Source organism: Triturus cristatus, chromosome 4_2 (genome assembly GCF_964204655.1).
Source record: "Triturus cristatus chromosome 4_2, aTriCri1.1, whole genome shotgun sequence".
NCBI classification, from domain to species: Eukaryota; Metazoa; Chordata; class Amphibia; order Caudata; family Salamandridae; genus Triturus; species Triturus cristatus.
In genome coordinates, this window is record NC_140586.1 from 513,338,864 (window position 1) to 513,362,887 (window position 24,024).

A 24,024-nucleotide genomic window follows, 5' to 3' on the forward strand; every position below is an offset into this window, starting at 1 on the left:
AGACCTCAGGGTTTTGTACTGTTGTTGAATAAAAATTATCAGCATTAGGGATTCTAAATGATGAACACACTGGAGGAGTCAGTCAAATATATAGGAGTAACTTAATAGGTGACTTTGACATGGCACATTAATTGAAGCAGAATATGAGTGGAGGCCCAAACCTCACAATGCGCCAAAAGTCTGAAGTCACAAGGTGCAGCACCACATTTGGAGAGATTAGCGCCAGGGGTTAAGCACCTCAGCGCAAGAAAGCCACAAAATGACGAGTGCAGCTGAGGTGGCGGTTAAGGCAATATAATAATGAAGACACCTGAAATTATCAAATGACATTCAGATTTTCACTGTGTCTGGCATTGAAGGCTCAGGGTGTGACGCTTTGTGTAGAATGAACGTCAGCAATGCACAGCAGTGCACACTATGAATAAGCACCTCAGCGCAAGGAAACCACAAAATGGCGGGTGCCACTGAGGTGGCGATCGAGGCAATGGGGTAGGTAAAGAGCCTGAGAATAGTAAAAGTCATTCAGTGTAACATGAAGCCAGGCGCAGAAGACTTAAGGTGCTGCATTCTGTGGGAGATGAACGCCGTCAAACCAGATGGAGAGAAGATGCATCAGCACAAGGGAGCCACAAAATGGCGGGCGCAATTGAGGTGGCGGTCGAGGCAATGGGGTAGGTAAAGAGCCTGAGAATAGTAAAGGTCATTCAGTGTAATATGAAGCCAGGCGCAGAAGACCGAAGGAGCTGCATTCTGTGGGAGATGAACGCCGGCAAACCAGATGGAGAGAAGATGCCTCAGCACAATTGAGCCACAAAATGGCGGGCGCAACGAAGGCGATGGTCGAGGTAATAAAATACCTGAAAAGCATGAAAAAGACGAAATTCGCTTGTCACATCCTGACGCCTGGCATTTCCGAAGGATGAGGCAGCCTTTCTGGACTAATTCCGGACGTGTTATCTGCACTAAATCAATGAAGTGAGTGCCGCGCCGTCCGGGGCTCACGGGATGTCCGCCATCTCCCGTGGGTCGTAAGCCACGCCCCCCCGACTCATATTCTTTTAAAAACTCAGAATAGTAAGTATTTACTACATATAGTATATAACCCACCCTGGGGTAAGTACCAGGTGTTTTAAATACATCAGCCTATTTCAACAGACTCGTAATTGGGGGCTGAGTAATCAAGTCATTTTGAATAATCTGCTACTCCTTTGCCGACATCTTGCAATTTTAAGTCTTTGTATTATAAATATAATAAAAAATAAAAAAATATAATCATTGCAGTGCTTGCGAATTATTATAAACATTTTCCAGATGACAAAATATTAAAAAAAAACAATATACATTAAACAGATCTTTTAAAAAAAAGCTGCACGGTTTTCAGGAAGTTCACATCAAGATAAGGTAACAAACGAAATAATTAAACATTAACATCAGTTTCAAGTCTGCTCCATATGTTAATTCATTGTGGAATCGTGTTCCTCCAATCACCATTTCAGCTAATAGTTTAAGAGGCTGGCCCTAAGACAAGAGAATGTAAAATGCATTGGTCAGAACTGTAGGGAGGACTGAGGAAAGGATTACATTAAAAACCTAAATAGACTTTATAGGTCTGGCCTAGAGACAGGTTTAACTGTATCAAAAGTATCATGCAATAAAATGTTTAAATCATTAATAAAAAAACGACATACATATATGCATACAAAATGGGGTTTTAGGTTAACCATCAAACCCAATGGTCGGTTCAGCTGTCATTCACATTTTGCTTTTTTTCACCATGGCACACTGCATGGGGTACTGGGCCAGCCCATGCCAGCGATTGGCTCTCTAGCTCTGTGAGTGACAGCATATACCATGATCACATGTACACATCCACCTATGAAGAAGTGCACTTCAGGGCCAAAACAGTACTCAGCCAAAACAGGTTTCTTCCTTTTCTTTATCCATTTTATTTTTTAGTTAACCATGGGTGCTTAAATAGTTAACAGAAATTCCATGTCACTCGATGCTTTTCTTTGTGTCAATGAAAATCATATATTACTGTGATGTGCATTAACACATACAAGGCTTTCAATATCCCTTCTAAGTGCAACTGCTTGCTAGGGCACAACAACATTATTCTATTAGGATTATTTTTATTTTTATTTTTTTATTTATAAAGTTTTGTATAGCACACACATGACCCTCACGGGTATCAGGGCGCTTCACAATTTTGGCTAAGAGGGATATAGTATTGAGAAGCAAAAACATTTGTTTCTTACATAATTATACAAGACGCGTGCAAGACTCCTGTAAGTGTCAGAACTCTTCACATAAGGTTAGGGCGGAAACAGCAATGGGTGAGGAACATTCAAACATATGTATGTACAATGGATGTATGACGTTACAACGCATGCTTTTACAACGCATGCCGTTACAACGCATTTTTTTCAACGCAAAATCTGTTACAACGCATGCCATTACAACGCAAGTCTTTACATCGACTTGCAGTAGATGGCGTGCTAAAATTAAAAAAGGGTAATTTACTATTCTAACTCCAGTCCACGTTGCAGTAGGGAAGGTGTTTGGATAGTAAACTACTCTATTTTTAATGTTAGCACGCCATCTAGTGCAAGTCGATGTAAAGACTTGCGTTGTAATGGCATGCGTTGTAACAGATTTTGCATTGTAATAGTTTCGTTGTAATGGTAGTGCGTTGTAAAAGTTGCGTTGTAAAGGTTGTTCCCCATGTACAATGCATGCTAAACAATGGTATTCCCGGGTATCTAATCTGGTCCAAAGTTAATCAAGAGGACCGAATAGAGGGCCATAATGTAGTCTAGTAGTCAAGGCCTATTCAGGCGGGAACTTGAGCATTTCGATTTTTTTAAACTTCTTTTTAGAAGGAAGCGGTGGAGAAGATTGTACGGATTTTCGGAGAAAGAGAGTTCCAAATCTTTGCGGCAATGCCACAGAAGGCTCTGTTACTCGATCTCTTTTTGTAGAAACGCTGTGCTTTCAGGATACTTGCCCTTCATGATGCTCTGCATCCCCCTGATAGTTACAGTTTTTGAGCCAGATAGATGTGTGTTTAGCAGTGGAGGGCTCTGTGCGTCATGCAGGCAATTTTTGGGTGAATTCTGGCCTCGCATGGAATCCAGTTTAGAGATTTTAGGGCTGGGGAATTGTGTTCTTTTCTGTGATGGTTCATCTTTTTTTTATTCACGTTTTTATTATAAGGGTATAGTTGCCATATTTATGCAGCGACGTTTTCCCTTTCATTTTTCCTCTTTCCTTTTTCCCTTTTGATGTTTATTGTATATGCTTGCAATAAAAACAATAACCATATAACCAGCTTGCTAAAACAAGGCATTTTGGTTTAGATAATCTGTTTTATGGTTTCTTTTGGGCTATTTGGATATATTTTGAAACCCTACAGCAGATTTAATTGTTGTACCCGCTAGGATAAATATAGTGGTATTTATTTGCGCATTTTCCCTGACACTGTGCTTCTTCTTTAGGTGTTCAAATGATTTTCGCGGTGTTGTTGAATGTCATGGCGATTCCTGCTCATCCAAAGCATGCACGTATGATACTTCCAGTGGTCTTTATACAGAGGGATGTACATTTATACCAGATGCTAGCCAAAATACAAGAGCATCAATCATGTACATGCAAGCTCTGCCCACTGTAAGTACTTCATAACCAGCTGCTTTCATTTAAATCGTCGTTTTCTGTAAGGGAGCTAAACTTCATCAAATGTAATCTTACTTTTTGGTTTAATGTCAAATGCATAATTTGTGGAACGAACTTTAGTAATTGTGATGTATATTTATGTGGCGTTCCAGCTCTTGGGCATTCAGACACTTTGAGAAGAATAGACTTCACCTTCTCACTTATTACAAGAACAAGCTGCTTGCTTATCCATGAGTCAGGGCTTATCAGGTATGCTGTTCCAAAGCCTAGATGCCTGGGTGAAGACTGCTGAACTTCCTGACCATGCTAGAAAAACTTATGGAGAAAGAGCAAGGGGTTGTATCACAATGGCGTTTTCTCTCTTGCACAAGCAAAAAAAGGTGCTTTTTGGGTTCTTCAGTGCATATCTCAACTAAAAATATCTGTGAGTTAATGCATGATTTGCTGACAGCAGAGCTCAATGTATGGTTTGCTGACAGTAGATCAATGCATGGCTTACTGACAGCAGAGCTCTGAAACATAGGGCAGTAACTGCCTCTTGCCGCAAAAGTTAAGCTTTTTGTGGAAACTATGTTGCTGGAGTCGTTTGGCCGAGATAATTCAACTGGTATTGAGCGCGCCCATCGATCTCTGGCTCCAATACATTCCTGGTGCGCCTCCACACACAATCATCGCTTATCTGCTTACCTATTGAGACAGAGGCACTATATTGAGCTTTCCCAGAGAACATGGTCCACTGCGCTATCAGGGAGCAGCTAATGCAATATTTCCCGCCTTCACAAGCACAGTATGAACAAGCAATGGCAAAGCCAATAGGTCTCGCCTATGCAAGAGCTATCAACTTTGCCAACATGTTTACCAGTGTGGCTGCTGTTCAGCATGATTTAAAGTAAATAGGGTAGAAGAGAGTGGTGCAAAGTGAAGTTTTCATGGTGTGGCAGTACATTGCCATTAAGACAACATGTTTTTTTTTAACTGAAATGACAATTACATTTGCACACAAATACAGTTTTACTGATAAAACTCTAGTGCGCAAAAACGATATTTGGAAATTGCATCACCTAGTGCACTGATTTGTTTTGATCCTATTCAAATATTTGTTTCCAGCACACTTGATAATAGCAAAAATTGTGCATCACTTATGCTTTCTTAATTCTGTTATATTCTGAAATATTTGCACAGTTTATTTATAGACATTTCAGTTTTGTTGTGTACAAAAAAAGCATTTAGTAAGTAAGTGAAATACATTTGTAGAGCGCACAGTATCCAGAGGTGTCATAGCACTAGCAAAACCCAGAAGTTACAACAAAGGCAGGGAGAGCAAATAAAAAAGATGAGAAAACCCTACACAGAATCAAAGGGAAAAAAGCCAGCCCCTTTTTCAGATAAAGCCCCTCACTTTGAAGCCGGTGAAAGAAAAGTAAACACCAAACCTCCTTTGAAGACAGACCCTGATATTTTACAAATAATGTGACAAAAGAACAAAGTTTAAAGGCCTGTTTACAGAAAGCTAGCACTGAAGAAAAATACAGTCAACGGGCTGTGCTCTGTGGGATGGACTAACTCAAGCTGAACATCCTAAAACAATTAAAGACAGCAAAAAGGAAGCAATTAAATGTACATAGCAATGTTCCCTCTAATTGTTTTCTCTGTGTGCGGCAGTGTATGGTCTCTGTGCGCTGCAGCCATTGTTATGTGTGCCAAGAACCAGACCTGTTATGTACTGGACTCCTGGGTGAGTACAGCAGCTGGGGGCCCTAAATATTACACATTCTGTGCCATGCATTGTAGGCTGCAGCTACCAGAACTCTGTGGGGATGCTATAGACTCTGATACTCTACACGTATGTGAGGTCAGCCTGGCAGTCAGTGAACTGTTTAACCAACCACTGAAGAAATGACTGGGGGAGAGGAAGGGACCATTCCAGCTGGATCACCAAAAGGAGCAATGGGGAATAATCAAGACGTGCAAAGTCAAAAGTGATCTCCCAAACATACAGAGGTCCCTCACTCTGTCTTCTTGTGAAGCACCCACATCACCTTTTAGCTTCAAGAGAAATGCAGGCAGCATACTTTTAGGACTGGATATAAATAGGTCCAGCAATTGAAGGTCCAAAGCAGTAACAATCTCATGAAGGACCTTAAACTGAAGGAAACATTTCATCACAATGGGGCACACATAGCTTAGGACCTGGACATTCTTCTTGCCTAAAAGTCATGTGACTGGTTTTGAATGTAGATGAATCTCTGACTAATACAGCAAAGTTTTAGCCAACAGAAATACACCTTAAATTCTGTGCCCATTGTCTATTGATATAACACTTGTTCATCTGGTTATCCCTCCTGACCAAAATAGATCTCTCCTGTAGTCAAACTGAAAAGTACTGTGCTGCTGTCCAAACAGCCACCAACTTCCTTTAATACAAAGGAATATCAGTCTCCCTGCACAACCACATGCTTACGGCAGAGGCTGTGTCCTATGTGGCACTCCAATCACTGCTGCTGGCATCTGTAATCAGTGCCATAGATTGCAGCAGGTGTAGCTCAAAAGCCCTGCTGATGTCTTGCTCCACCAGCCACCACTGGAGAGATTTCTTGAGACTGGGAAGGGATTAGAAGGAGCAGGTACTAATTACATGAACCCTGGTAGCAGAAATCCAAAATACGTCCAAAGAGGAGTTTCAAATAGTGCCTAACTCAAGGTTTCATGAACACACTTTGTCTTGTCCCGATCAGATCTCATACATGTTGAAGGGATCTCCTAACTAAGGAGGTCCTGCATTTGGAAGACCACAACTTCACAGCCCTGTCAACAAGGATAAACACATGTACCAAAGAGGCATTCATTAGGACACCAATACACTTCATGTGCTGACAAGAACACAGACAGGATTTCGACTGAATCAGGTTCCACCCAAAGGCTGAAGCAGCACAAGAAATTGCACATGCATTCATCAACCAGTCACCCCGTTAAGGAATTACTCAAATCATGCTCAAAGAACAACATCCTCCTCCAGAGTATCCACATCTTGGTTGACTTCAACCAAATGGGCAGGACCTAGAATTGAAATTGCTCCAAGTGCCATGAAAGAGTCTTGCAGGTCTGGGGACTGCAGAATTGACTCTAGCACCACCATTGGAACCATCCCAGCAATGACAGCATCCAAATGGAGACATTTGCATCCTTCGGACAGTTGATGGGGCAGAAGGCACCCCCAGGCTTGGTACGAGAAAGAGGATAGAGAACACCCCTGAGCCCAACTGCAAAAGAGGAACTAGCACAATAAAACTCTTTGGCAAGAGACCTTCAATCCATTCTTGCAGATTGTAAAGCACAGTGTTCACTTTACAGGCTTCTTGGCGCTATCAGAAACCACCAGTCGACTACAAGAGTGACCATGCTTATCCTTTCCAGACAAAAGACTTCATAGGCTATTTTGTTTCTTTAAGAAAGAGCCACGTTGTTAGGTTCTTCCTAAAGCTCGGAGGATTTCCATTTACTCTGAAGGAGATTGGCAGCCTGTTCCAAAGATGTGCTGCCTTGACTTAGAAGGCTCTCCCACCTACCCTTGAATTCTTACACTTAGGTACACAGACCAGGTCTGCTGATGAAAATATCAGCATCCTCCCAGGCTTGTAGTTGTTATTTATTTCTTTTGTAGAGGTCTAGGTTCTAAGCCTTTTATGGCTTTATGGACTATGCACATGGCTTTAAAGATGCTTCTTTCTATAACCGGTAGCCAGTGAAGTTCTTTTAGGATACCTGATGCGGAGTCAAATCTTGATTTATTGAGTGGTAGAGAGCACCAATCATTTATATCCTGTGCAGTACTCTGCACTACCATTTTCTTTGCTAGCTGTAAAAGTTGAGCAGCTATTTTTCTATAGTTCCTCATTAGTCCGCAGCAGGTGGCTACAGTTTTATTAACATGAGTTTCCATGGAAAGTTTCTCATCAATCTGGACATTGGCAAAGTCAATAGGTCTTGGCAGTGAACCTATTGGCCTTGCCGGTTCTTTTACGGCTCAGTTAGCCATTGTGAATGCATGCAAATCTCCAGCAGCCCTCTTGAAACAGCTTTTAAAGCAGACTAAAATGCATTAAAAGACAGATAGCATGAATAAACAAGCACCCACAATGGCCATCTTTCAATTCTGTTTGAGCATAAGGACACACTGGAAGATATCTTGAAATAGAGAAAAAAACTATTTAGGATGGGCAGCCACCAAAGCCTGGCAGGTGGCAAACAATGGAAAAACAAAGTTAAATGAAAACGGTAGCTGGGTGGGCAAGATGATGCTGGTTGCGGGGAAAGGTGGGGGGAAGAGAAGTAGATGGGGAGCACGGAGAGAAACAGAACATACCCCCCATCCCTCAAGCACAGCAAAGCAAGCCCTGACATCAAGAGAGGGAAGGATACATCATCGGTTCAGAGTACTGTGAAATCAGAATGCTCATGGAAGGGACAAATACAAGAACACAGAGGAAAGCCATCAAATCAGGAGTAGGTAAGTGAAATAGACATAGCCATCCATGAGCATGGCTAAAGTTGTCTTTAACTGGAGACCTTATGGCGGACGGGCTCCTGTTAAAGCTAAACATTTCAGAATATCTCAAATATTTAATAAACAATACTTACAATTCTATGATTGCTTAGTAGGAGAGGTACGGCCTTCAATTTATGTTTGTTATATGCTATTTTACATGCTCCAAGCACCATAGTTTGTTGGGCCGTTAATGGTAAAATATTGTATGCTTTTCAATGTCTTCCAGATCGTTGGATTCTGTGACTCCAGTACCCATAACACTGAAGCGCCAAACCTGCAGAACAGAATGTGCGACTCTAAGAGCACGTGGGAGGTCATCATGAGCTCCAGTGATTTCAAGAGCACTCCACCCATGAGTGGTACCGCCCCTCCACCTGCTCCAACATTTTCACTCCTGCAGAGCAGGGACAGAGTGGTCTGCTTAGTCCTCGATAGTTCCAGAAGCATGGGTGTAGTAAGTGATCAAAATAATTGTGCATTAAGACCCTCATTACATGTCAAGCACCCAGTTAAATCCACTACATTACTGAACACATTTTCCGCTTGCACAAAGTAATTGGAGAATATGCACTGTATAATGCCAGGAACTGGTGTACTGCACATGGGAATGGCTCTGCTAATTCTGGGCCACGCATGCATTTTTGATTTTGGAACCAGAATCTAAATGGTAAATGAGGGGAGATATGTCCCGCCCATATTAGTAACTTGCAGGCTGGGAAAAGATGTATTTGGCATCAGCTAAGCTCCACATTCATTTTCCACATTACAGAAATTACACATTTTGTTATGTTTAAGTATATCACAGTTTCAGCCTTAGCTAGTTCTGGGGAAGAGAAAGTTGTCTTTCTCGGTTGCAAATAGGCAGATTCTCAGAATCTGCCCTTTTGCAACCGGAATTTTTGCATTTGGGATGCATCATCTCAAATGCAAAAATTGCAAATTGCATTTAAGGAATCGCAAATTGCTATTCCTTAAATGCAATGCAAGATGCCATTCAAAATAGCGATTTCGCTATTAGGGTTCGCAATTTACCGAAAAATGATGGCAGGTGGTAAATAGTGAAAACTTGGAAAAATGCGCTAAAGTGCATTTTTCAAAGTAGCATCTTACACTCACACATGCCCATGGGCATGTGTGGGCGCAACATGATTGCACATCACAATTTCTGGGGTGCACCAGGGTGTCCTTTTGACACCCTTGCACCCTCGAAATTGCAAGCGCAATTTGCGAGTACCCATGCAATCATAATGCGCAGAATGAAACAAACAGCTTGGCCCAGGTTCACAAAAAAAAGCATGCAAAGCTGCTTAATGTTGCAGCGCTGCATTGTGTGAACGGGAAAGAGCAGAAAAGCAACGTATCCACTCAGAAGTGGCTCTGTTCTGCTCTCTCACTGCCATGGCACACTTTTGACTGCAAAGGACCAACACAGACAACCTTGCACCATAGTGTTGGGGTGTCTGTTTTAAGGGTATGCTTAGTTTTTATACAGGGAGGAGTCCTTATGCTATAAGACTTTTCCCACGTAGTATGTGTGTTGTAGATCGCAACACACATGTAATGTGGGAAAAACTGGGAGAAATTAATACTCCTCGTTATGACTGCCTCAAGGGGGTGCACTAATTTGGTGCAAATCCTTGTCTACAATTCTTTGTAGATAGGGAGTAGAGTAAAAAAATATGGTTGGTTTTATGGGAGATCCCATGCACCACCCATGCAATGCACCCTTGACACAAAGTAACGCAAGGCAGCAAATTGAGTCGCATGGTGTTACTTTTTATGTTAAAAATGTTTTATTGAATTTATGATAAGGCAATACACCAAACAAAAAAGAGCACCGATGAGGTACATTGAAATTTACAATATTACATTTATATAATAATTGTACCTATACAATGAGAAGTGCAGTAAAATAGAAACTAAAATTTAAAAATGAAAAGAGGGGGGAAATCAATTACTATATTATATCATAACAGAGGCACTTACTAAAATCCAATAAACTTAACTTATTATATAATATAAAACATTTAATATTGTTATGCTATATAACTATCAGTTGGTTTCCAAAATGATTGATAAGTAGATGTGTTATGAACAACTCCCAACATAGTCAGACCGTCTCCTTTTTGAAGAAACATTATCCATGACTACCATGTATGAATTGATAATAATGAACCGTTTTTCTAATCGATTTTAGAGCAGCAGACACTAAGAAATCAAAGAGCGTGTTATTTGAATCTGAAAGTTTTGTTGAAAGCAATATCGATTTACAAATCAATATATTATATGAAAGTTTATCTGATAAATGAAATGTTTTTATAATAACATCCCAAACCTCTGTCCAAAACTTAAAGACAAAATTACATTTGAAAAGCATATGTTTTAATGAACCTGGAATCAAATTACAGTGCCAACAATTAGAAGAATTTAGCAGTTTTGTATTAAACATTTTTAATGGAGTCCATAAACAATTAAATAGTATGAATGAATTTGTTTGGTATAAAGACACAGATAACCATCAAGAGACACGATTTATCCATATTTTCCTCCATCCATCTTGAGAAATAAATATATTGAGTTCATTATTCCAAAAAGAAGAGATAAGATTAGTGTTATTCTTGTCAAAATGAGTCAATTTTTTAATAACACATTGACACAGCATGAGATGAACTAGCTATTGTTTGAATATGTGTTTCTAAATCAGATATGTTTTCCATTGGAAAACTGCTGAGAAATGAATCGAGGATGGAATGACATAAACATGTGCATTTAGAAATATCTTATGTGAGCAGGATACATTTTTTCTGCAGTTTTTCGAAAGATAAAAAAGTGTTATTATGATATATATCTTAAAGTAAAAAATACCAGCATTTATCCAAGATTGTCAAAATTGTATGTTTTAATTAAGTTTTATAACAGGACTATATCATAAGAACAAAATTAAGGTATGAGAAATACTTGTTTGAACAAGAGAATCTAAATCCTGTAATATCAAGTTTGTAGATTTTAGTATTGCAGATCTTTGTATTAAAGAATTAGAAGACACCATAGTAAGGAATGTAGGCAAAGGAAACAGTGATATCAAACGTTTGTCGATGAGAAGCCATGAAGGTGCGTTGTTAAAGTCGGCATTGGTAAACCAAAACCACCATTACATTTTGCAACTTCAAATTTTTTATAGCATATACAGGGCGTTTTATTATTCCAAATAAAATTAGATATTAGCTTGTCTAAAGATTTATAGAACTTAAGAGGAAGTTGGGTGGGCATCAAAGATAAGAGATAACATATTTTTGGAACAATAACCATTTCAACAGAGTCAGTTTTCCCCCACCAAGATAAGTGTAAAGCAGAGCACTTATGGATTTTGTCTTTGATATGATGAAGAATATGTTGACAGTTCAATGTAATCGATTGACCTGCCTAAACAATGCCCTCATAGAGTATATCGACAAATAGTTTAAGAATAATATTATTCAATTGTACAAATTAAGTAGAAGTGTCACTCGTTTCCATGGAGAACAGAGCATGCTGATCTAAAAAGCCACGAAGATCATCAGGGCATTGAAAAGATTTTGAGATACCATCCTTCCAAATTCTCATAATAGATGGATCAAAAAGGCGATATTTAAATCCACAGCTTCTTAGTCGTGGTCGAAGTTCAGTGAATTCTCTATGAACTTTAACAGTTTTCTTGGCAAAGTCCTGATGTATAAAATATGTATTTCCATTAACCATTAAAGTTGGAACCTTTCTTGCCGCTTTCTGAATCATTACAAGATGATGGTGAAACAAGACTTTAAAAATCCCCTGACGCGGGGGGCGTGGCCAAGCCGGCAACTAAGATGGCCGCTTGGTAGAGAAGCTCCGGAGATCGGCCAGGCCCATCGGCGATTTCCCCCACATAATGCGAGCAATTTGACACTGAGGGCGAAGCAGCGGACAGCGGAACTGGCACTGCACCTGAAGATCCACTTGCCAATCCCTGATCTGCTTTCAATCCGGAGTTACAGCATCCTGTGAGAGGCTGGAGGAAGCCCTGCATCGCCGCGCCTGGTGCGCTCTGCCAGCCGAAGGGCAGAAAGGTCCTGCAGATGTGTAGCTGTGGTGCGTGGAGTGATCCGACGGCGGCCTGGTGAGTCAAAACTGCGCTGGTGTCAAACCCGCCCCCCTGCCTGCCTATACACCCGCTACCGATTGCCTTTCCGCCGGCCCGGTCCCGTGACCCCAGCGAACGAGCACTAGAAGTGCGGGGGGACAGGGCCCGCACGGTGCAGTAATTGGGGGCTCAGGCGACGGCTGGGCACTATTGCGGCCAGGGGGGGGTGCATGCAGCAAGGTACCAGCGGCGTGAGGTTGGCAGGCAAACCGGCACATCCTCTACGTGAATGCTGGGCCCAGCCAGGACGGCGTGGGCCCGCCTGGCGTGCAATGATGCCCATGACCTCCATGCGCCCCTCCACTGCCTGCAGAAGTGATCCAGAACTGAGATGCAACCAGGTGCCCACATACCACGCACCTAACGGCAGCCTGCTCTGACGACCGCCGCTCCTCCTGAGGACCATACACAGCCCTCTGCTCGCCCGGGAATCGCCATTTTGTTGACTCTCGCAGCCATTTTCAGCCTCCATCTGGCAAGCCCTACGCTCGGGTGGGCCTACTACATAGGGATCCTAAAGTGTCGGAGGTACCCTGTTTGTTGTACTTGCTAGACTTTGGGGCCTGCTATCTCCTGCCCCAGCCTGCGCAGTATCTCCATTGGTGCCACTGCTGAGGTATGGGATGTAAGGTTCCCAGACAGCGAACCCTCCCATTTGAAAAAGTGGCTGAGGACGCATCATCGCACACATCTGAAATGGCTGAAAACATGCACACCACGGCACTATCCGCACCCTCAGATGTGTCTGTTGCTTCCCTGCTGCAAGTAATGAAGGCTGGATTTAAAGCCCTGGACTCCCGCTTTGACGCCCTGGACAAGACCATCGTGACCCTGGGTGCCAAAATACAGGTACATGATCAGCGATTAGATGTGGTGGAAGCTCGCATATCAGACATCGAGGATGGGACCATTCAGTCCCTAAAAAGGCTGGAAAGAGCGGAACGCCTGCTCAAAGATGTAGCTATTAAAAATGAGGACTTGGAAGCTCGCGGGCGCCGCAATAATGTCTGCATCATGGGGGTGCCGGAGATGACAACTACCGGCCGGATGGACATTTTTGTAGAGAAATTGCTCACAGACCTATTTGGCGATGAGGCCTTCACACCTGGCTTCGTGGTAGAGAGAGCCCACAGGTCACTGGGCCCTAGGCCTAATCCGGGTAACCCCCCTCGGCCCATCATATCACATCTCCTGAACTTTAGGGACCGGGACACTACACTAAGGCTGGCGAGAGAACGCGGTGTTGTGGACTGGCAGGGGTCAAAGTTGTCCTTTTATCCGGACTTTACACCGATGGTCCAGGAGGCCCGCCAAAAGTTCCAGGGGGTGAAGGCCACACTACGCAACCTAGGGCTCAAATATGGCATGTTATATCCGGCAAGGCTCAGAGTGGATGTTGGCGGCAGATCCTACATATTCGACACTCCATCAGAAGCTCAGGACTTCTGCAGAACATACAAGCTACGAAACATGCAGAACACGGCGGGGGGAGCTTGCACTTCCCCGCCGCACAGTGGCTCTGATGCCAGCACAGAGCTTTTTTCTAATCCTGGCACTGGGTGACGCATTTGCCGGATCTCACGCAATCAACATATCTAATTGGGGAAGTTGTTTGCATTTTACATGGTTATGACAAATGGTTGGCTCGATCCCGTGCTGCCACCCCCCTTGGTGTATCCATTGAGTTGGTTTGTTTTCACCTTGGGGCACACTGCTTGGGCCGCACTGGCTAACCTGGTGGTCCCAATATCTCCCGGGTTAGAGTATTCAATGAGGGATGGCCTCCTTTGGGTTGGAAGGTGGCTGGGTGGGGGGAGAAGGAGTGGGGAAGGGATTGCACATTTCAGTTGGGGTTTTTCACACTTTTGCTCAGCATTGCTAGATATGATAAGGCTCACCACAGTTCTGACAGGAGAGTTTACACACTTTACCCAGATGACATGGCTACGTAATATTCAGGGGCCCTCGGCCCTCACCCTGATGACATGGAATGTCAGGGGCCTCAACAACACCCGCAAGCGGCGGCAGGTGCTTCACTATCTTCTCCAACACAAGGTCGACATAGCATATTTGCAGGAGCCACATCTCCCCCCCATGGACGCGGCCCACTTTGGCGCCAGCTGGGGAACACATAGGTTCTTTGCAAATTACAGCAACTACGCCAGAGGCACCGAAATCTTGATCCACAAGAGAGTTCCCTTTAGCCTCAGTGACTTATTCCGCGATCCAGCGGGTAGATATATCATAGTCATGGGTTCCCTACATGGCCACAGAGTCTCCTTGGTTAACGTTTATGCCCCAAATATAGATGCCCCTGAATTCTTCCACAACTTGAATGCCCGGATCGCAAAGCACGCGCCTCAAAGGTTGCTATTGGGCGGGGACCTCAATTTACTAATAGACCCCAAGTTGAACAGCACTTCTTATGCCTCTGACACTAAACCACAGGCGAGACGGGCCTTGAGGGACCTCTGTGACCAATATGCATTGGTCGATATTTGGCGGCACCACAGTCCCATTTCCACCAAATACACCCACCATTCTGGTCACCACAATACCTGGACCAGGATTGACTACTGGCTGCTCTCTCCCATAGTTACAGACTGGTTTGACTCCCATATAACGCTCCCTAGCACATATTCTGATCACTCCCCGATAGCATTGCAGTTAAAACTCCCACAACCGGAAGGGTATGAAAGACAGTGTCGTTTCCCAGGTAGGGCCCTACAGGACGACTTGTTCAAGGTGGAAGTGCGTGAAGCTATAGAGCACTATTTTGAGCTTAATGCTGGCTCAGTCGACACTATGGCGGTACTATGGGAGGGCTTCAAGGCAGTCATTAGAGGGGTGTGCATCTCGAAACAGTCTGGAGTGCTTAGGGATCTCCGTAATACGATGGCCCGTATTGAACGAGACATTGCTGCATTAGACTCCAAGGCACTGGATACCCGAACCCAGATTACCAGGTGACGAGACTCGCCCTTTTATCTGAATACAGGGACACTGCAGACCGGGAGATATTATATCTGGGGAAATATCACACCGCCCGGCAGTATTGAGCGGGGGAGCGGCCAGGAAGAGGCCACCGTAGAGCAAATCATACATTACTGAATTACACTCTGCTAACAGTGCTGCTCTTACCACTACGTCCGCCATCCGGGACGAGTTCCTAGACTATTACACCACACTTTACACTTCCAGGGCTGAACCTGAAAGCACGGCCCAGGCAGATTACCGCGAGGGAATCGCGCTGGTGTATTTGGACAAACACATGCAAGACTTTATAGCGGTACCAATATCAGTTGCAGACGTCACACTGGCCATTGACACCCTTCGGGGCTCTGCTGCCCCAGGGCTGGATGGCTTCGCAGGAGACTTTTACAAGGAGTTAAGGATCTCCTGGCCCCACAACTACTCGAGGTCTATGCAGAAGTGTTAGAAAAACAAATTCTCCCTCCCACACTATGAGAAGCAGTAATAATACTTCTCCCGAAACCAGGCAAAGATCATAAACAATCAATCAATCAATCAATCAATGACACTTATAAAGCGCGCTACATACCCGTAGGGTCTCAAGGCGCTGGGGGGGGGGGGGTGGGGGGGGGTGCCGCTACTGCTCGAACAGCCAGGTCTTCAGCTTCTTCCTGAAGGAGAGGTGGTCTTGGGTCAGGCGCAGGTCGGGAGGGAGGGAGTTCCAGGTCTTGGCGGCCAGGAAGGAGAAGGACCTTCCTCCTGTAGTCGCTCTTCGGATGCGGGGGACGGCGGCGAGGGCGTGGTTGGCTGATCGGAGGTGGCGTTTGGGAGCGTAGAAGTTGACTCGGCTGTTGAGGTAGCTCGGGCCTTGGTCGTGTAGGGCTTTGTGTGCGTGGGTGAGGAGGCGGAAGGTGATTCTTTTGTTGACGGGGAGCCAGTGAAGGTCTCTCAGATGTCCGGAGATGTGGCTGGTTCGTGGGATGTCGAGGATGAGTCTGGCTGAGGCGTTCTGGATCCGCTGGAGTCTCTTCTGGAGCTTGGCGGTGGTACCGGCGTAGAGGGCGTTGCCGTAGTCCAGTCGGCTGGTGACGAGGGCCTGGGTGACGGTCTTCCTGGTCTCGGTGGGGATCCACCAGAAGATCTTCCGTAGCATGCGTAGGATGTTGAAGCACGCCGAGGAGACGTTGTTGGCTTGCCTGGTCATGGAGAGGGAGGAGTCCAGGATGAAGCCCAGGTTTCGTGCATGGTCTGTCGGTTTGGGTGCGGTGCCCAGGGCGGGAGGCCACCAGGAGTCGTCCCAGGCGGAGGGTGAGGAGCCCAGGATGAGGACCTCCGTCTTGTCCGAGTTCAGTTTCAGGCGGCTGGTCGTCATCCACTCGGCTACCTCTTTCATCCCTTCGTGCAGGTTGGCTCTGGCGGCGGCGGGGTCGTTGGTCAGGGAGAGGATCAGCTGGGTGTCGTCGGCGTAGGAGATTATGCTGAGGTTGTGTTTGCGTACGATGGCCGCGAGGGGGCTCATGTAGACGTTGAAGAGGGTGGGGCTAAGAGATGATCCTTGGGGGACGCCGCAGATGACTTCGGAGGCCTCTGACTTGTACGGTGGTAGGCGGACTCTCTGTGTTCTTCCGTCGAGGAAGGAGATGATCCATTCCAGCGCCTTGTCCTGGATTCCGATGTTGCTGAGGCGCCGTACTAGGGTGCGGTGGCAGACCGTGTCGAATGCCGCGGAGAGGTCTAGGAGGATGAGGGCCGCTGTTTCTCCATTGTCCATCAGGGCTCGGATGTCATCGGTGGCGGCGATGAGGGCGGTCTCGGTGCTGTGGTTGGCTCGGAAGCCGGACTGTGAGGGGTCGAGGGATCCGTTCGTCTCGAGGAAGGCGGCCATCTGCTTGTTGACGGTCTTCTCGATGACTTTGGCTGGAAACGGGAGGAGCGAGATGGGGCGGTAGTTCTTGAGTTCGGTGGGGTCCGCTGTGGGTTTCTTGAGTAGACCGCTGAGTTCGGCGTGCTTCCAGCTCTCAGGGAAGGTGGCGGTGTCGAAGGATGTGTTGATGATGTCTCGCAGGTGGGGTGCGATGACCGCGTCGGCCTTGTTGAAGACGTGGTGAGGGCAGGGGTCGGTCGGTGATCCGGAGTGGATGGAGTTCATCGTGCGGATGGTGTCTTCGGTGCTGATCGGGGTCCAGGCGTGGAGGGTGGTGGTGGGGGGTGGTTGTTCGGTCATGGTGTGCGTTGGTTGGTTGTTGAAGCTGTTGTGTATGTCCGCGATCTTGTTGTGGAAGTATGAAGCGAGGGAGTTGCAGAGGTCTTGCGATGGGGTGATGTCGTTGTTACCTGCGCTGGGGTTGGAGAGCTCTTTCACGATGTTGAAGAGTTCCTTGCAGTTGTGTGCGTTGTTGTCCAACCGGTCCTTGAATGCTGTTTTCTTGGCGGCGCGGATCAGCTGGTGGTGTTTCCGGGTGGCAAGTTTGAAGGAGGTCCAGTTGTCCGGTGTCGGTTCCCTTCTCCAGACTTTCTCGAGGGCTCGGCAGTTCTTCTTGGAGCTCTTGAGTTCATCGGTGAACCATGGGGCCTTCTTGCTGCCGGGTCTGCTAGGCGGGGTCCTCAGTGGGGCGAGTTCGTCCGCGCAGTTGCTGATCCATTTCGTGAGGTTGTCGGCGGCCTGGCTGGGGTTCGCTGAGCTGGCAGGAGGGTGCTGGCTCAGGGAGGTGGCGAGCTGGTGTGCTGTGATCTTGTTCCAGCTTCTGCGGGCGGCCTGTTGCTGGTGGTGGTGGGTCGTCGTTCTCTTGAAGGTGAAGTGGACGCAGCTGTGGTCCGTCCATTGAAGCTCAGTGGCGTGGCTGAAGTTGATGTCTGTGCTGGAAGAGAAGACTGCGTCGAGTGTGTGTCCGGCGAGGTGGGTGGGGGTGGACACCAGTTGCTTGAGTCCCAGGTTGGCGAGGTTGTCGAGCAGGGTGCTGGTGTTGCGGTCGTTGTTGTTCTCTAGATGGAAGTTGAGGTCTCCCAGGAGGATGTAGTCAGCGGAGGGGAGGGCATGCGGGGTGACGAAGTCGGCGATGTCCTCGCTGAATTGTGTGCGTGGTCCAGGGGGTCGGTAGATCAGGGTGCCCCTGAGGGTGGTGTTCGGGTTGGTGTGGATCTGGAAATGCAGGTGTTCGGCGCTGGTCAGGGTGTTGTCGGTGCTGGTCGTGAGACGGATGGTGTTCCTGTGGACGATGGCGATGCCTCCTCCCGTCTGGTTGGCGTTTCGGTCCCTCCGGACGATCTTGTAGCCCTCTGGGATAGCGATGGCGATGTCGGGAGCTGAAGAGGTGTTCATCCAGGTCTCCGTGAGGAAGGCCACGTCAGGGGCTGTGGCGTCTAGGAGGTTCCAGAGTTCGATGGCGTGTCTGTGGACGGAGCGGGTGTTGAGCAGGATGCACTTGAGGTGGGTGCTGCTGGTGTTTGACTTGGCGGGTGTTGGTGCGGGGCAGGTCCGGATGCAGGAGAACTTGCAGGCGTGGCAGCTGAAGGGTCCGTGGGTGCGTCGTGGTGTGGCTTGGTGGCACTCTGGGCGTCGGCCGGTGTTGAGTGCGCTGAGGGTGGCGGCTGAGTACGTCCTGCGGGTCGGTCGGGGTCTTCGAGGTCCAGGGGTCCTGGCGCTGGTCGCGATCCGGTCGCGGACGGGCGCAGACGGGCTTACCTTTGGCGCGCCTTCGGCGCACAATCGGCGCGCCCGCTGCGCGTTCGCACGGTCGCCATTTAAGGCGAAGTGCGCGGGTGGGCGGAGCAGCTGGGAGGCGGGAGCGGGGAGGGTTACAGAAGAGAAAAAAGGGGCGGGGACAAGCGGCGGTGGCGGGAAGGGAGGGCGGAGGGCGGCGAGGTGGGCGGGCAGCAAGGAAGCTCATATCGGCCTCTGTCCTTATTAAATCTGGATTATAAAATCTTGGCAAAAGTACTCGCAAACAGGCTGTCACAGCTAATGGAATACATTATCTCCCCGGTACAATCGAGCTTTGTCCCACACCACTCAACATCCCTGAATCTCCGTACATTGTTTGCAGTGTTACACAGAATAAAGCCTGACACACCCGCGGCTGCTGTATTACTCAACGCAGAGAAAGCGTTCGACTCATTGGAGTGGCCCTTCCTCCTCGAAGTGATGCAACGCATGGGTCTGCCTTTTGGCTTCATTGACACGGTAGCCCTACTCTATCGCAACCCCTCAGCATGCCTCCGCTTGAATGGCACCCTTTCCAGACCATTTTGGCTCTCTCGAGGGACTCGACAGGGCTGCCAGTTGTCCCCGCTCTTGTTCATCTTAGCTATAGACCCACTGATCAGGCATTTTCAGGAGCACCACTTGCACCGAGGACTGCAGTTTAATACGGGTCCACTCCTGGCTTCCCTATATGCAGACGACACCATCCTCTATGTCTGGGAGCCACACCTTAACCTGACGCCCCTCATCAGGGAAATCGGGAAATCATCCATTTTGGTAGATTCTCGGGGCTGGGCATAAACTGGCACAAGTCCATCATATTTCCACTAACCGCGAGCACAGTCCAATGGGACTGTGAATTTCCCCTCGAATGGTGCAACCATTCGGTGAAATATCTTGGTAGACACATTCATCTTGATACCACTCACATCATCCGCTTAAATTATGGGCAGGCCGTCCAAACTCTAGAAGATCAAGTCGACAAATGGCTGAGGTTACCATTGTCGCTAGCAGGCCGAGTGGCAATACTGAAGATGGTGATCCTTCCCAATTTTTTTTACCTTTTTAACAATATCCCAATACCCCTCAAGGACAATGTCTTTCATACCTTGCAAACACATATGGTCCGCTTAGTCTGGGGCTGGAAGTGGCCATGCATTCGCTGGTCCATTCTGACCTTACGGTACGACTAAGGAGGGTACAATGTCCCAGATTTCCAATTATATTATTTGGTAGCGCAATGCTGTTATGCGTTTGCTTGGTTCCATCCAGACGCGTGCATTCCGTTTCTGCGACCAGAGGCTGACCTCGTTCTCCTTGACAAGCTGTCCATGGTACTACCCGGGGGCTTCCTGCGAGATAGACGCGACATTTAGACAGTGTCCACCACCTCCTGGGCATGGGGGAAACTGAGGAAACGCCCGGGCGCCTCGGCCCTATACTCTTCCTCCCTGCCCCTACCTAATGCCAGATGGTTCCCAATGACTGGGGAGGGCTTAGTACAGCGCACATTGACTACATTAGACATTCAAAAAATAGGTGATTGTTTCCCGCGGGGACACATCTTCGCACTGGACGAAGACGCTAGGTACGCTGACTGCAGCTTCATGACACGTTTTCTTATGACCAGCGTGCGATCTGCGCTGCGGGCTGAGATCCCCACATTCCCCATCGAACCAAACACCTTCCCCCCACTCACACTGGTTATTGAGAACCCTAATGGGGCACGCCTCATTTCCAAAATGTATAAGGCTAGCGCCAAAATGCAACCTGTGAACGATTCCAAACTCCAGCAAGCCTGGGAAGCAGACACAGGCGGGTGTATATAGACAATCAATGGGCAAAATGCTGCAAAGCCACTAAGGAAATTTCACTCAACAGCCACCATAAGCTGCTTCATTTTAAATTCCTTTGCCGTGCATTTTAAACCTGCCATGGCCCGTAGGATAGATGCCACTGGGCCCCATACATGTTTAAAATGCATTTCTCCACATGCCGATTTCCTGGATTTGGCGTGGTCCTACCCCCGTTTACAGGCCTACTGGTCAGCAGTACACACAACCCTAGAGAAAATGATCGGCCTTACGCTGAATCCTCTCCCGGAGATTGCGCTGTTGGGCCACACGATACAGAGCCCAAAAAAGTCAGGAAGTTGGCATCGCTGGGGCTGCTTCTGGCTAAAAGAGAAATTGCTATCCACTGGGGCAGGAAAACCGCTCCTAAATTGAAAGACTGGTTAAACAGCTTAGTGTACTGCAACATCAACGCAGAGACCTACGCCAGTCTTATGCCATCAACATCACGCCCCAGAGATATATGGGGGCCACTTAGGGATTATTTAGCTGCCGTTAAGCAGGTTTCCAACATTAAGGCAGATAACGGCATAGTGCCGGAGGGTGTGGGATAAATGGACGGTTCTTAGGCCCTGAAGCCTTTTATGCATAAAATGCTTGGGAGACTGTGCATCTGCGCAGTCCTCCTGAGGAAATATGAATTTTATGATCAGTTATGTCCCCTATCTTAGACCCCAACGGCTCCATGTGCATGCTACAAGTACATGTATGTTCCCTCCAGTTCCAGTTATGAAGACGCAAATACATGTGCGTCCACCGTCAACATGTCCTCTTTCAGATCCGCCATGAATGAGTCGGATATTCCGTTCCTAAGTATGAAAGGCCACCGACTTTATGTGGTTCACTTTCCACGTTTTACAGTTCAGGCGAGTAGGCCCTGAATTCTGCCATCAAGCCTTTTTCTGCCTTCTGCCTCTGAAAGCTCCAGTCCGAGCCCGCATCTGTATCCATGAACTTTGTCCTACTCCCTGCGCGGCCAACGGTGCCTGATCCGGCCTGTTGCCTGCCAAAAACTGTATTTCACCTTCAAGATTATCTGCTCCGCTCCTCATCCGATGCATTCCTGTCTAGTAGTTTAGGTAAACATTCTTCCAGCTACCGAGCAAAGGGCCAGGCCTCACTGTCCTCATGCAAGTAATTCATAGCCCCTGTTACTATGGAGGATTCCTGCCCCCTCGCATCTCATGTAGACACTTAGACGCTTGTACACGCACTAACAGTCAGTATAGAATAGATTCCGTCCGAGAGACCTTTCCTTTTGGATAATACAGTTCTTTAAACATAAGATATTAGATATGATTTGGGATTAGGTTGACATGACCCCTCAGACTTCTGTCTCCACATGTAGAGCTAAATGTCAAGTCCCCTTCACCCTCTAGTTGCACGTCAATCACACGTCATGCGGCTGCGCACGCATCTCTGCCAAGTATTTCTGCTGACATTGCAGGATTCTCTTATGGATCCACCCACTTGTGACATCATGTTTAATGACGTTTCTAGTTACGCCTATATGTACGCCTTTTTTCATTACGTATGTGTATTATTATCTGTATTATCAGCTGTTACGCCTCCTGCATCTGTCTTAATGTAATGCTTTTCATATAAATATCTTTACTTGTCAATAATGTATTGCCTTCCCTTCCTGAACCCTCGTGGTGATGGAATTTGATGCCTATGGTTCGAACCATAATTCCTTTGTAGAGGAATAAAGCCTTTCAGAACCTCTAATACCACGGATTCTGCCTCTTATTTATACTGAGTTATTCTTACTAGACTTTACCGCATAAAAAATAGTACCGGTAATAAAATATTTACCACATAAATTGGCGCCCGAATAGGGACACTTTCTCATCTCACGCGCCGGAGGTGCGTTGCAGGCCCGGTCTCCTGCCACAGCTGGACGGACAAAAACGCGTACCCGCAGGATTTCCTGTATCTCCCTCCGGCCAAGCGGGGTTGACTGAGGCTGCGATCAACACCCAGACGAGGCGGTGAGAAGTGCGAAGTATCCCGACCAGAGCCTAGCTGAGAGAGCAAGATCCGAGGTATACAGAGGCCCACCAGGTTCCGAAGTTCCGAGTCCAGTCGAGTCCAGTCCGGTCCAGTTCAGTTCAGTTCCGAGGCCTTCCGTTCCGTGCTACCCGGTGAGTACCGTTGCCGGGGAGGCATTTAGACGTGCACATAGGTTGTGCCGGTCAAGACGGGTTTGGGTACACAAATCCGGTCTGCACTGTTTCAGCAGTGTATCTGTACTGTTTAGCAGTATATCTAGTATGTCTTGCATATAATTCAGTATTATCTAGTGTTAGTATTATGTCAGTAACTAGTTTTCTATTAGTTATTATCGTTCGTTAAATGTTAAATGTTAAATGTTTTAATACGTTCTACATATTGTCGTGTGAATGATTGTTCATTATTGTGTTTATTGTATTAAGTGTGTTCAAGATTAAGTAATAAGGTCTAAAAATGCCGCTCTTTTCAAAATTAAGACAGATCAAAACCAGAAAGGGGGTACTCGAAGAAGCTGTTCCCATTCCACCTAGGGACACTCCAGGGTACTTTATGTATCATAAACATGGCCTAGACGCCGTATTATTTCTTGATTTATGGGTGGACTACACCAAAGATTTACCAGAAAGTCAGAGATGGCCCGCAGCTGGGACCTGGGATGCAGATTGCATCATGAGAGTAGAAGAAGAATTATGGAAAAATAAAGCCAGACAGTCACAGAAAGATGCCATTGAATTATGGCGTAAAGAATCATATAGACGTACAGAAAAGGCGCTCAGACAGGAAGAGAAAAGTAGGGAGAATTCAAATAAAGCCCGAGAAAATATATTAATTGAGGAAGGTACCCGAGTAAAAGCAGAACAAGTAGACAGACAACGAAACACTCTTATGAATGGTATGTATCCTCTTTTGGCCGAAGGGTTACCTCAGGCCACCCCGGAAATACCGAAAGACTTGACACCTCCATTACTCCCGATAAAAGCACATCCCAAAACAGCAAAAGACGTTTTCCTTTCTTCCTATTTAGATGATGTAGCTCCTGAATATGCTAATGTTCCGCCACACACACCGCCCACCGATGGTGCTCAACGCCAAGATCATCCGTCTGTAT

General features: G+C 46.6%; 1 protein-coding gene across 1 annotated transcript in view; it reads left to right on the forward strand.

The window, feature by feature from the left end:
• Positions 1 to 24,024, forward strand: part of LOC146834645 (calcium-activated chloride channel regulator 1-like) — a 537,414-nt gene that overhangs the window by 296,891 nt on the left and 216,499 nt on the right. Inside the window, exons 5-6 of the mRNA XM_085602116.1 lie at positions 3,498 to 3,666; positions 8,445 to 8,672. Of these exons, the coding sequence (XP_085458242.1) occupies positions 3,498 to 3,666; positions 8,445 to 8,672 (397 nt within the window). The remainder of the gene's footprint in view (positions 1 to 3,497; positions 3,667 to 8,444; positions 8,673 to 24,024) is intronic.